Raw genomic sequence first — 14613 nt, 5'->3', positions numbered from 1 at the left:
CTGGTTCTGGTGCGAAAGATCTCCTAGGTGAAAAATGTGGTGAGATATAAACCGTAGATTAGTGTTGATCTAATGAACTAAAGCTGAGCGCATCCTTTAAACTATAATGCTAATTAGGGTCTATTTTGTATTTTCTGTAATATCAATAACTGTTTTTGTTAGACAACTTTGCCGGTATCTTCTTCGCAACTCTGTTTTCTAATCTCCATGGTCGTGCTGAGTGCGCCCGGCCGCGTCTTGGTCGTGCGGCATAGCGCCCGGGTTGTTGTGAGATGTGGTTGGAGGTGTTGTTAGGCGGGGGTGTTACGTTACGTTGGACGACGTGGTTGGTTGGGGCAAGCTAGCACGGATGACGTACACGTGGACGGTGTGTGTGAATGGGATGGCTATATAAAAGGGGATGGATGGTCTGTTGAGGACATTGAATAGAACATGAGAACGCTCTTGGTCTGGTGGTCTAAGCTTTCTCCTTCAGCATGGGAATTAGTGTTCAATTCCCAATGTTGTCTTTAGCATACTTCATAGTATTGGGTTGTGGGAAAGCCTTGTTTTTTTGGGCCTATAGTTTGCGACTTGGCTATAATTTTCCGGGCCCAGTCCCCGACAAAAAAATAAAACTATCAAGTTTCATATGTGATATGATAAACTTTTTTCAATATCTATTTAAAAAAAAAAAAAAAAAAAAAAAAAAAAAAAAAAAAAAACTGGAGATTTAATTTAAAAATTCTCTAGTATATTTTTAAAACTATGTATGTTAAAGAGTTTCTAGACTTGCCCGAAGCCCCTAAATTCCGATCCGACAAGATAATGGAGGGAAAGAGTTTCTAGTTTTTTTTTTTTTTTCTAAACCGATAAGGGAAATTAATAAGCTAGGTATTCTTTTTTTTTTTTTTAAATGGAGGGAAAGAGTTTATAGATTTTTTTCTAAGTCAATAACGGAAATTAATATTTTCACCAAAAAAAAGGGGAAATTAATATGCTAGGTATTCCTTTTTTTTTTTTTTAATACTTAGGTGATTCCAGTTTCACCGAATTAATTCTAAGCCTGTATATAGTAAGTCTAGCAATCAACCCACTAGTCAAATTCTAGTCTTCATGACGTACGAGGAATCCAATAATCCACACCTTCTATCATCCTCGACTTTTTTCGTATTCAGGGTTCCAATTGATTCGAACCCCCACACTGCCGCCTTCAGTCGTGACATCTAGTCATCAGGCAACGAATCACTATGCAAAGCTCGACGTCAGTATTCTCTTTTATTAGTTGTCTTTTAGTCCCGGTATTCCCCATTTTTTAGTTGTCTACTTTGCACATAAAACCCAGTATTCCTACCATTGTCAGACTAAGGGGGGTGTATTCAATCATGACTTTTGTAGAGTTTTAAAGACTTTCAAAATGATAGATTTTAATAAACTTTGTTTGACTTTCATAGAGTCATTCAAAACTTTTTAAAACTTTATAAGACTCTATAAAAGTCTATATAAAAAAAACATTCATAGACTTTCATCAACTTTTTATTTTAAAAAGTCTACAAAAGTCATTGAAATTCTAAATTGAATACATCCTTACAAACTTTCAATGATTTTGATTCTTATCATTTATAATTTTCTTACAAAACATTTATAATATATCATCAAATTTTCTTATTATGTAGTTCTTCAGCCACATCAACATTCTCAACATTATTATTTTTATCCATAGTATGTTGAGACTTATATGCTAATTACTTATATATATATTATTAATAAACATTAAAAAAATTATTTCATTAGAAATTCATAACAATATTGAATAATAAAATTTATAATAAAAGAATTGATCAAATAAAATATTTAAAAATATAATTACAAGTTGCATAAAATAAAATAAAAATCTAATATTTAATATATATATATATATATATATATATATATATATATATATATATATATATATATATATATATATATATATATACTTGATATATTGTTAAGCATCACGCAAAGAACTATTATTTGCAATAGCAATTTGAGACTGCGAACAACAACAAGGTGTTACTATTTGCAACCCCAAATTGTTGTTGCGAACGGTAGTTTATTATTCATGGTAACTTGTTGTTAAAAAAAAAAGGAAAAATATATATTACGAATATAAACATTAAAAAAATCAAAATATATAAGTATTTATATGAATATTATGAAACATATACTAAAATTTGATGATGAAAATTTTGCTTTGTTCATGCATTTAGGGAGAATTAGAGAAAGTTAGGGATAAAAAATTTATAGAAAAAAATAAATAAAAATCAATATAAACAAGCAATAATGAAGTGAAAATAATATTATTTTGAATTTGTAGAGGAAGATTGTAAAGTTTAGGAGAGAGAAAAATTGGTAGAGTTTAGGTATGAGGAAAATATAGGATAATGAAGAAAAAAATAATTTTATTAAATTTAGATAGGTTTATAAAGTTTAAATTGGGGAAAAATAGAGTTTAAATAGAGAGAGAAAACATTCAAAGTTGTTTGAAAGAAAATTTTGAAATCTGGGGGTTGATGGTTGGATTTCAACTATTTATATTTGTGAAGAAAAAGTCTACAAAAGTCTTAAAATTAAAAAGTCTACAAAAGTTCATAACTTTTTGAATACCACGTGACTTTTAAAGACTCTCTAAAAGTCTTAATCGAATACCACATCACTTTTAAAGACTCTTTAAAAATCTTAGATTGAATACCGCTTGACTTTTAAAGACTCTCTAAAAGTTTGAATTGAATACCCCCAAACTTTTAAAGTTTATAAAGGTCTTTAAAACTCTATGAAAGTCATGATTGAAAACACCCCCCTAATTTAGATTTGGATCTCACTAATGGAAGGCTTGTCCGCTTATCAACTCTCCCAAACTTTTAGGTTCAAATTATCTACTTTGTTGTAACACAGGCTTTCTACATAGATCTTATGGAATGGAAAATCAATGACAGAAAGAATAAAGACTACTTAATAATGGTTAATAAGAATGGAGTTATGGTTAAAGCCTGTAAACGAAGAATTTCTCATCACCTTAATTACTCAATCCTGGCCTGCAATTCGTTTCTACTATATAGATTCTTGTTATTGCAGTTAGATACTCGATGATGAGTTAATGACCCTGTTTGGTAACATATAGTTAGTTTATCAATCAATTTTAGCTTATTTGACCACTATTAGCTGTTTGATTTTGTTAAACAATTAATATGAATGTTTGATTAATTAACTTTTTGTAACACCTTATTGTTCCAAAATGTTAAAATTCAAAAAGATGCTTAAATTAAAACAATTTTTTCAATAAGTTTTTTGATGAAGTCATTTTTGCATGTTATCAGTTATCAGCTAACAGGTAATTTACTAAACACTTTTCTACAATCAGCTAATGCTATCAACGAGTCGAACTCACTAACCCGATCATCTAACAACTATTTACCAAACACCCTCAATAACTAATAATAATATATATCTCCTTTGTTAATGGTGTTGCAACTTGGCTTGCAGACAAATTATTGTTGTCCTCTAGTAGTCTGTCTCTTTTCACTTGTGATAATGTCAAGAACATCACATTCTTATTTTTCACTATCTATATATGAACATCACATCATATAATTATTCTTTGACCTTGTAGTTCCCCCTGTGCTGCTTTCTCAAGATTCATTCTTAAAAACATGAAACATAAATTTTGGAGAAGAGAAACATTCATTTACTGAAACTGTACTGTATTTCCTTCACACTTACTTGCAGTGATAGGTATGCAAATGAATAATGAGTACTGCATATATAATGCATATATGCCTACTGAGACTTAACACAACAATGTACATGATCATTAAACCTAGAAATAATAATGCCACTCTCTTCTGCCTTCATTATCCTAATGCTATTGCAGAAAGATCGAGGTTGATCTGAGCATCTTGCCATCGAAACGTGACACTGACTGCATGCCCCCTTTGCTAATAAGCGCTTAATCCTGACAATGGGGAAGTAGCAGATAAAGAGAGCTTGCCTGTAGATGCATTATTATGAGTTTCGATTTGTTTCTTTGGGAAGGAAATGGTGCGATGATGGGAACATATATCTGCTCGTCGCGACGACTTCAAGGCGTGCAATGCGCAGCCACAGTTGCGGTGGTAAGGCCTACGTTCGATCTCCGTGTCAGACAATGGTATGCTTGCTGCAAAGACGACACAATGAAGCATCAGTTTTGCTGCTTCACTTGCCATTGTCTTTCTTATTCTTGAGATGTCTGTCTGTCTGTTTTTTTGTTGGTTGATGTAATGTTTTTTGCATGGTTTTTGAGGGGTTTATATACAACAAGTGCAAGGAAAGGTTGAAACCTTAAACAGACAAATAAAGTCATGGAAACAACCTAGGAAGAGCAGTTGAACTGCTAGCTCCAAAAGTCAAGGATTGTTCTTGTTATTGTAGTTATTAACTCAGGTGGCCTCAACGTCACCTCGTTCTTTCCTAGGACTACATTTTAATTAATTATGGGACTAAAAGTTAATTTAGGGAAAAAAAATGCATTTTTAATCGCTCATGACTCATGCTGTGACTAAAACATAACTGAGCAAAATGTTCTGAATTTTATCCATGATCAATGGAGTTGTAAACTTTCTGTTGGGCAGAGGCTGGTAAAAGGCCAAGTCTAACACCTATTGGTTGGGGGATTGTTGGGCAGTAGACAGTAGAGGGCTTAAGGGCCGGTCCAAATCCAGCACCTAGCGTCTCAAAAATGCATGTATGGCGGTATAAAGAAATAAAGTTGTGTCTTCGATACTAGATATAACTTTTGACATGAGTGGTAAGAGCTTCATTCGAACAAGTGTTATTAGACAGTCACGGGTTTGAGACCCAACAATATAATATTTCTGTGAAGGAGGCTCTGACTTGGCTAAAGGAACGTGGTTCAAATCATATTATTCTGGAGTCTGATTGCATGAACTTCTGTTCTTCTTTTAATTCCATTTGTCCTGATTACTCCTATGTTGGTGTGTTGATGAACTTCTGCTCTTCTTTTAATTCCATTTGTCCTGATTACTCCTATGTTGGTGTCTTGATTAAGCAATGTAAATCACTTGCTATGGACATTGGGGATGTTGTGATCCGCCATGTTCGAAGGCCAGCGAACCATGTAGTCCATGTGCTTGCACAGGCTACTCTTTCTATGTTTGCTCTTGGTCGTTTTGACTTTGTTCCCTCAGGTTGTATTTCGAGTTTGGTTCTGGTTTAATCTATTGATATTTTTGTTGATTTTCAAAAAACAAAAACAAAAAAAAAAAAAAAAAAAAGATTAAAACACACTTTTCTTATTTATATTTTTCTCCAAACCATGAAGAATAACAAATTTTATATGACCCAATAAGAATTAAAATTGAGTACTATCTAAGGATTGATGAATTGTTCCATTCACAATTGTCCCAAGGCATGTCATATAGTCATATTGGAATGGATTAAGGGAGTGAGATATAGTTGAAATAGTTTTGTGGTCAAATACCATAAATTTGTGATTTTAGGTAAATGTTACATATTGGATCTACAATCCCCTTGAAATAACCCCTATAAAAAGTGAACATTGAATTTAGTCGCGCATTATATTTATCGATGGTTGAGGTCTTTAATAAAAATATTATGAAGCCTTTTATAATTATGTAAACTTGAAAGGTTGTGATATTTATAAAATGATTTTAGGTTGTTTTGATAAATAGTTTTTTTTTTTTTAACGCAAAAACGAAACTTCCATTACTGATCAGAATAAATGCGCAATACAATCAGGCGGGACACCAGTCCACACTCCTGAGACAAACATAGAAACGGTCGCCTGAGCAAGCTCATGAGCCACACGATTCGCTGACCTCCTGATATGGGATAGAGTAATATTCCCGATATCCCTAGCAATCGACTTACATTGCTTCACAATTAACCCAGCATAAGAAAAATCAGAAATATCCGAACTGAAAGCAGTACAAAAATTTAAACAATCTGATTCTAAGTTAATATTGCTGTAGCCTTGCGTCTTGATCCAAGTCAAGGCCTCCTTGACTCCTAGAATTTCTGCCATGAATGGATCATCCTCGCCTACTAATCGTCCCCATCTTGCTGCAACAAAAGTTCCCACATGGTCACGTAACACAGCGCCAAAACCAGCACCACTTCTAGAAACAGAAGCATCTACATTACATTTGAGCACATCTCTCGGCGGTGGAGTCCACTCGGATGGAGCAGAACCGGTTCCATGCAAATGACTTCTGCCCGAATAGGCCTCTTTCCAGTCAAGTTGCATACTGCATAGTTGTTCACACGCCCACACGGTGGAAGGATATTTATTTCGCCACACGACATTGTTACGGGCAACCCAAATGACCCAGAATATGGCAGCTAACTTCACCACATCATCACCATCCGGCAAGCTGAACCAATCTGCCAAGAAACGTGGCAACTCACGTCCCCGGCGCACATCCGCATGGCCCCAAAGGCTTTGTGCAAAACTGCAATCACAGAACAAGTGCTCAGTTGTCTCCGCATAATAACCACAAATCGGACAGCCTCCTCCAACCCAAACCCTTTTGGAGTGTAGATTTTCACGTACTGGCAAAACTTCTCGCGCGCACCGCCATAACAAGTTCTTCACCTTCGGAGGTATTGGTAACGCCCAAAGCTTCGTCCCTGCCTGGAAAATACCTGTGTTCCTATTCCACAACGCGTTCTTTATGAGCAAGTGGTAACCCTGCTTGACTGTATAACAACTGCGGATATCCCCTACCCATCTCCAACAATCACGGAACTGGGCATTCACAGGAGTGGCCAGAATTTTCGACACGTCTTCAGGGAGAAATATGCCGCGGATGAGATCCTCGTCCCACCGACCTTGTTCATCCATCAACCCACGTACCGTCGCCGCCTGGAGATGCTCCACACACGGGGTAGCTAACCGGGCATTGGATGCAGCAGCAATCCAATTCCAGTCCCATATTTTCGTATCGTTCCCATCTCCATTGCGTCTAGCAAGACCCAGATTTAACGCCTCCCAGCCGGCTAGGATGCTCCGCCAAATGTAGCTCGGATTCCCTCCCAATTATGCATCCATGAAATCTGTCCTGGGATAATACTTGGCTTTCATAATTTTGCTAACCAAAGAATTCGGGTGGATCAACAGACGCCACCCTTGTTTAGCCAAAAGGGCAATATTAAAATCATGTAGTTTTCTAAATCCAAGCCCACCCTTTGCCTTTGACATACACATACGATCCCAACAAAGCCAATGAATCCCTCGGCTACCTCCCCCCCCCCCCCCCACCCCACCAGAAACGGTTGAGCATTTTTTCTAGGGAATCACAGACTCTCAGGGGTAGTAAGAAAACCGACATAGTGAAAATAGGCATCGATTGTGCAATGCTCTTTAGAAGGACTTCTTTACCTGCTCGGGATAAAAGTTTGTTCTGCCAGGCCCCAATTCTTGCCCGAATATTCCCTTCGATATATTTAAAGACTTCCGTCTTGTTGCGCCCCAAGGCCGACGGAAGGCCCAGATAGCGTCCCAAATCAGCCGCTTCTGGAACTCCAATCAGACCCGCGACCCGGTCCCTGACTATCAATGATGTATTGCTGCTAAACACTGCCGTCGATTTTTCATAGTTGATTAATTGCCCCGAGGCCAGACTATACAACTCCAGACAATCCTTAACTTTTACAGCTTCACGTTCCTCGACCCTGAAAAATAATAAACTGTCGTCAGCAAAAAATAGGTGCGTGATGGCCGGCGCACCCCGGGCCACCCTTACACCATGAATGTCACCTCTAGCCTCAGCCTGTTGCAGAAGAATGGATAGACCTTCAGAGCAGATTATAAAGAGATAGGGCGACAAAGGATCCCCTTGCCGGATACCCCGGGTTGGTCGAACCTGTCCCGCCACCTCGCCATTTACTAATATAGAATAATTTACCGAAGAAACGCATAACATCAACATCTCCACCCAATCCCTTGGAAACCCCAACGCTTCCAACATACCCTTCAAGAACGGCCATTCCATCCTATCGTACGCCTTAGCCATATCCAGCTTCAGCGCCGCCCACCCCTAATTCCCCCCGTTTTCCTACAGAGGAAATGTCCAACTTCGTCGGCCACAATAACATTGTTAGTGAGCAATCGGTCGGGTACGAAAGTACTTTGTGACATGGAAACAACGTGATCAAGACACGCTTTCAGTCTATTAGCCAACATTTTGGCCAGAATTTTATAGATGACTTTACAAAGTGCAATTGGCCGTAAGTCCGCGACCTTTTCAGGGACCGGCTTTTTAGGGATAAGAATGATATTAGAGTCGTTCAAACCCGAGGGGAATTGTCTATGATCAACACATTTTATGATGAACACAGATAAATCATGCACAATCACCAGCCAAAAATGTTGGAAAAAAGCCGGGGATAAGCCATCTGGCCCAGGTGCTTTTTCGGGTTGCATGGCAAAAAGTGCCATCTTGACATCATCTATGGTGAATGGGCTGGACAACACATTTACCATCTCAGCCGTCACTCTCCCCCGAACCCGGTCAAAAAAATTGGCACCGCAAATGCCGGAACAAAAGATATGTTCATAGTACCTGAGTATTTCCAGATTCATTGCCGTACCCTCCACCCACTCGTCATTTTGATTTTTGAGCTGGGATAGATGATTTTGTTTGCGACGTGCCGTTGCCATTTTGTGAAAATACCTAGTGTTAGCATCCCCGTGTCTTAGCCAAAGTTGCTTAGACCGCTGTTTCCAGAATATCTCCTCGGCTTTCAGGACCGCATCCAGCTCCTTCTCGGCTTCCATAAATATTCGCACGGCATTTGGTGAGCGATCCTCCTTCAATTTATCCAAAGTGCGTCTGAGTTGGTTATTCCGGGCCCCAAACATCCGGTGATGTTCACCACCCCATTTCCACAATCGTTCACCGCAAATAGCAAGCCGATCTGAGAATGGCAATCCGGTAGACATGCGCCATGCTTCATCGACCACCCGCGTGCATCCGGCTTCCAGCATCCAAGTCGATTCAAACCTGAACTGCCGAGCTGCTAGTCGCACCTGATCGGCATTAATATCCAGAAAAATTGCGCAATGGTCAGATGTATGAGCATATATATTACGCACCACAGCGCCCTCATGCAACTCCACCCAGTCCACCGTCGCCACCGCCCTGTCCAATCTCTCTTCCACCCACGACTCCGTACCTATCCCTTTCACCCATGTGAATCGTCCCCCTATCATACCCAGGTCAACCAGCCCACAGTCCTCCAACACGTCATTGAACCCCTCAATGAGAGCCGAGGGATGTGAGTGCAGCCCTCTTTTCTCCGCAAGACTAATGATATCGTTGAAGTCGCCTACAACAACCCAATGAGATTGAGATTCACCTTTCAGTTGCCGTAGCAAATCCCAGGTGACATGCCTTCTACTTCTGTCTGATTCTCCGTAAAAACCCGTCATTCTCCACCCCGGCCGACCCGGCAGAGTTATGTCCATATCGATATGATTATTGGAATAACTCTTTAGAGACGTCGTGTTCTTATCTCTCCAGAGGAAATCCAGGCCTCCTCCGAACCCTATACGATCCACACATAATTTGCCTTCAAATCCTAATTTGATCCGTACCTCTTCAATCTTTGTTTCCGTAGCCTTTGTCTCCATCAAAAAGACAAACTGGGGCTTCTGCTTGGACACTATGCCCATTAGCTCTCGAACTGACCGGTCGCCCCCTAGACCCCGGCAGTTCCAGCTCAGTAAACTCATTGGACCCGGCGAGTCTGGTCCTCCAGACCCGCCAAATCATCTTGGTGTAGATTATCTGCCATCCGCACGTCATCTCTGTTAATTTCCACCATCTTCATGTTATCCTCCCTTCTACGCTTCAGGTCACCGTGCACTGCCTCCGCTTCCTCCATTGCTACGATCGCAGCCGGAGCCAAATCTACAGAACGACTTGGCAGTCCCGAATCCTGGGACACTGCAGGCAGAGTGGTGGATAATAGCCATTTGCGCCAATTGGTCGCACCTGGCGTCTGGGGCCACCTCGTAACCAGGGGCCAAACGGGAAATCTTCTAGTAAGAGACCTTGTTCGTACGCCACCTTGAAGAACTTATCGGAGTGGCCTAGTAAGCCGCAGCAATAACAGAAAGTACTAAGTCTTTCGTACTTGAACGCAACCCATCGCGTCGTACCATCCCGCTGAAGCAGTTTCATTCTCCTCTTGATCGGAGATGACACAGCCACCTTTACATGGATCCTGTAAAAACTTCTCCAGGCCCCCCCAAAATTGTATGGGTCAGCTGTAACAAAAGATCCGATGTACTGCCCAATCTTGGCGATAAAATCCGGGGATGCATAGAGGGCTAACCATGAATCTGGATCCAAAAAGGAATCGCGTTGAGTGGAACATCTTCCGGCAGAGTCCCTTCAGGAACCTGTGCGCAGATCAAATGGTGATTCTCGAAGGACCACGGTCCATCGTCGATTATCCGGTGCATGTCTTTCGGGTGAGGAAACTGGAACAAAAACAAATCATCCGCCAAAGGAAAAGCAAACATCCCCATCACCGGGCGCCACACCGCGGCTAGGACGTGTTGCATGTGTTCAAAGCGGATCGGTCGATCGGTCAGGAGACGCCCGACAATGTTATTCTGGATTGTCGCGTCCGGGATCACCTTCGCCTCCGGTGCATCTAATCCGCCACCATCCTCCTCGGCTATTGCTAGATCGGCACATCGGCGCTTCAAAAGTCGGAGATCCATTTAGAGATGCGGGCTGCGATGTAAATGCCACAACAGAAAACAGAAGAATATCGTATGTGTAACTCTCGTCATCAGAAAACCACCGTTATAAAAGCCCTAGACAAACTAGGGAGATCGCTCCCTCAGCCCACGACCAAGAGAGATGTCCACGATCGAAAACGGAGATCGAAATCACGATCGGAACATGTCGATTATTGCGAAGCGCTTTGAAAAAATGATCACGACGATAAATAGTTGTTAGTTGATTGGGTTAGTGAGTTTGACTAGTTGATAGCATTAGTTTATTGTAGAAAGATGTTTGGTAAATTAACTGTTAGCGGATTACATGCAAAATGACTTTCTCAAAAAGCTGATAAAAAAAAACTACTTTGAGTAGCTTTTTGAATTTTAGCATTTTAGAACAATAAATTGTTACAAGAAGCTAATTAATCAAACACTTATATTGAATGTTTAACAAAGTCAAACAGTTAATAGCGATCAAATAAGTTAAAATTAAATGATAAACTAACTATGTTACCAAACAGAACCTGAATATCTTCTTTTCCGTTAATTTTAACAGCCTTCAACAATTGATGTAGCCAAATGGATGGATCAAATCATCCAATTAATCTATCAATAATTGCTTCGAATGCACTACAACAACTAAATTCAATACTCCAAACAATCTAAGACTAGTAACTTATGAGTATATACATGCATTTTGACTTTTGAGCAATGCAAATGCATACATACAAACATTAGCACCCAGCCAAGAATGGGTAAGTTACGTTGTTTTCCTACTTTCATCAGTATTTTCTGCATTTCCTTAATTAGTTTTATGATATCAAAGCTATATATGACTAAGGAGCTGATGTCACACTTCTTTGTGTAGAAGCAATTTTTTGTTTTTTTTGTTTTTGTTTTTTTTTGAAAGGAAAAGAGGAAATTGCATTAATGATCCACCAAAGACGAAATACAGGTCAGTGGTACAGTAAATCACGACTCCAGGGCAGACAAAGAATCATATGCCCGTGCTAACACATGAGCTAAATGATTCGCTAACCTGTTGACATGGCGAACAAACACGTTCACAATGTCACTAGCAATCTTACGACATTGCTTAACAATCAATCCAACATAAGACAATCAGAACAAAAATTAAGACAATCAGATTCAAAAATAAGATTATTAAAATGGTGTGTCTTCATAAAACATTGAAAACAATTAAGTTAAGGCAATTAAATTGAATTATTATTAAGTTAACATTATTATTCAATTGTGTAGAAGCAATTAAGTTAAAGCAACATTGAAAACAATTCTAGTTGAATTGGTTTGACAGTTGTTTTGATAATCATAAAGTTTCAATTTTGATTCATGGGAAAGTGTCCGTTTATGCAGCATGAACTGAATCTTGACAATTAAAATATATAAGAATTATTATTATTATTATTATTATTATTATTATTATTATTATTATTATTATTATTATTATTATTTTACATACGGTTTCTGATATCTCAACCATAGTAAAACTAATCCAAATTGACTTGGAGTCAGCTGTACAGAAGTAGGCTTTTAGAAAATCAATATAGTCGGATGACCATGGCTAGAATTAACTCATTATGCATATAAGTCGTAAAATTGAATCTTATGTAGAAATTATTGTCTTCGTAGTGGGAAGGAAGATGAGGTAGGAAATTTTGTTTAGTGTTGGGAGCGAAGTTTTGGATTTAAAGAAAGAAGAATAGAATATATATTACATTGGTTTTATTTAAAAAAGAAAAAAAAAAGAAAAAAAAAAAAAGCTGACATAATCTATAATTAAAAAGTTACGTTTCATACGTCGATTATAATAAACCGACGTATAATATGTGTATAAATATATTTAAGATAATAATTTTGTATGATATAATGAACAGACGAAATATATATTACGTATTTTTTAAAAATAAGAATTATACGTTGAGTTATATAACTCGACATACAATATGTCTATATAGAGGGCAGATCAAGTACAACCATGTTGTTAGGTGTGATCATATAGTCAACTACAGACCATTAGATTAGATAGATCCAATGAATTATATTAATCAAGATTCTTTCAGTATTTTCATGCATGTTCTCCTACTCAGCGAATTGTAAGGGTAAACTCGTCATAGGGCACCGGAATAGGAAAAATCACATTGTTGTGTGTTTTATTTGTGTAATAAAGATCTTAATTATGTGGTATATATTATGAAGTTTAATTTGGTTGAACTTAATTAATGGCTAGAAGTTGTTGATTAATCAAACATTTTGCCTGGTATTGGTGTAAATTGTATATTTGCATTGATTTTTTGAGAAGAAATTATAAACTCAAAAATAAAAATTGTTTGATTTTTACGTATGACAAAAAAGCGTAAAAAAAAAAAAAAGTGTATAAAACCTTAAAATAACAAAATATGATTTTATCATATATTAAACCTTTCTAAAATAAATCTCAACACACTATCATTCTCCGTGAGTTTGTGCTGATCATCTCTCCAAATAAATTCATGTGGCGAAACAAAACTTTGAACATAGGAACATATAGCAGCTGCATGAGGATGTTCTGATTCTTGTGAGAAATAATTGTCAGTTTTGTTATTCTTCACATCATAAACTAATATTTCCCAGGAACCATAGAAACAGAAACAGTTGCATATCAGCACTTTGGTGTTGCATTTGGAAGAGTATAATGTGATGTAACTATGCTCAAAACTGAATAGTTCAGAGGCAAAGGCAGATGCAGAGATGACAAACTGACAAACCCACGATTTCTTCACTCCATATTCCTTCATAACCAACACTTTTTTCTCCCCTCTTTCTTCCCCCTCATGAACCATGCAGAGACACCCGTCCATGATTCCCAGGCCAAGAATTGCACTTTTCCATCCGTGCAGTTCAGGGGTGGGAAGCTCTTTGAATTCATCGCTCTCGGCCTGGAAATAAATGACCTTTTTACATCTCCACGGGAAAGCGATATTCCTAGAACCATTTACCCTCCAATGGAGTGTGTCGTGAAAGTTAACCCCGTCTCTAGCGGAGTATGGGTCGTAAGGAAACGGCACTTTTCGCCACTCTTTGTTCTTGAGGCTCGCAACCATAGCAGTGCGATTACCGCCAAACCGAAATAACAGAACAGCCTTGTAATCTCCCGTGGACGAGAGGTAACATAGCCCCGAGACAACATCGTCAGGGAACGTGTTGCTCAGATGTGGAAGCTCAAGCACTTTTGTGCAGCAGCGAGTGGAGGGGTTCCACAACAAAATATGTTTTCCCACCGAGAAAAGCACCAACCCGTTGCACGAACACCAAACACCAGACAACCAACGATATATCGGGGGAAACGTGTCAAGGGAGGAGCGGTTCTCACTGACATGGAATAGGGTTTTGGTGTGGAGACTACTGGTGGTTATGGATGTAAATGTTAAGGTACCGCCCGATGCCGCCGCCAGCACCCGCCTTGGCCCGGGGTAGGAGAGCTTGAAATCGGGGTCTTGTATTATGGAACGCCATTCTTTGCATACGCATTGACATCGGATGAGAGCTTCTACCTTCAACTTCAAAAGTATGAGGCGAATGATATCAATGTGTACGTACATGGATGTATATATCAATGTATGTATATGGTGAATTGAGAAGCTAGGAGAGATGAAAGGAGTGGCTGCCGCATATTAGATTTAATTTGCTTTTTATGGGATGTATTATATAGGCGGTTGTTGAGTTTGTCTGAGATTAGGAAATAAACAAGTCAATAGGCGGTTGTATGTTGAGTTTGTCTGAGATTAGGAATTAAATAAACGATTTGTTTGTATTCTCATATTATAGATATTTTAATT

General features: G+C 38.6%; 1 protein-coding gene across 1 annotated transcript; it reads right to left on the bottom strand.

Moving 5' to 3' along the window:
- Positions 1 to 13203: 13203 nt before the first annotated feature.
- On the bottom strand, positions 13204 to 14376 carry LOC109177784 (F-box/kelch-repeat protein At3g23880-like). Its single transcript, XM_019327242.1, has one exon. It carries the CDS (start codon positions 14374 to 14376, stop codon positions 13204 to 13206), a length of 1173 nt encoding a protein of 390 aa, XP_019182787.1.
- Between the last annotated feature and the right edge of the window lie 237 nt (positions 14377 to 14613).

Source organism: Ipomoea nil, unplaced genomic scaffold (genome assembly GCF_001879475.1).
Source record: "Ipomoea nil cultivar Tokyo-kokei standard unplaced genomic scaffold, Asagao_1.1 scaffold0176, whole genome shotgun sequence".
Taxonomy (NCBI): Eukaryota; Viridiplantae; Streptophyta; class Magnoliopsida; order Solanales; family Convolvulaceae; genus Ipomoea; species Ipomoea nil.
The sequence above is the reverse complement of the archived record's forward strand: the minus strand, read 5'-3'. Positions and strand labels throughout refer to the sequence as shown.

Excerpts from the sequence above, each read along its gene's own strand:
- LOC109177784 (XM_019327242.1), bottom strand. The coding sequence starts at position 14,376 with ATGTACGTACACATTGATATCATTCGCCTCATACTTTTGAAGTTGAAG.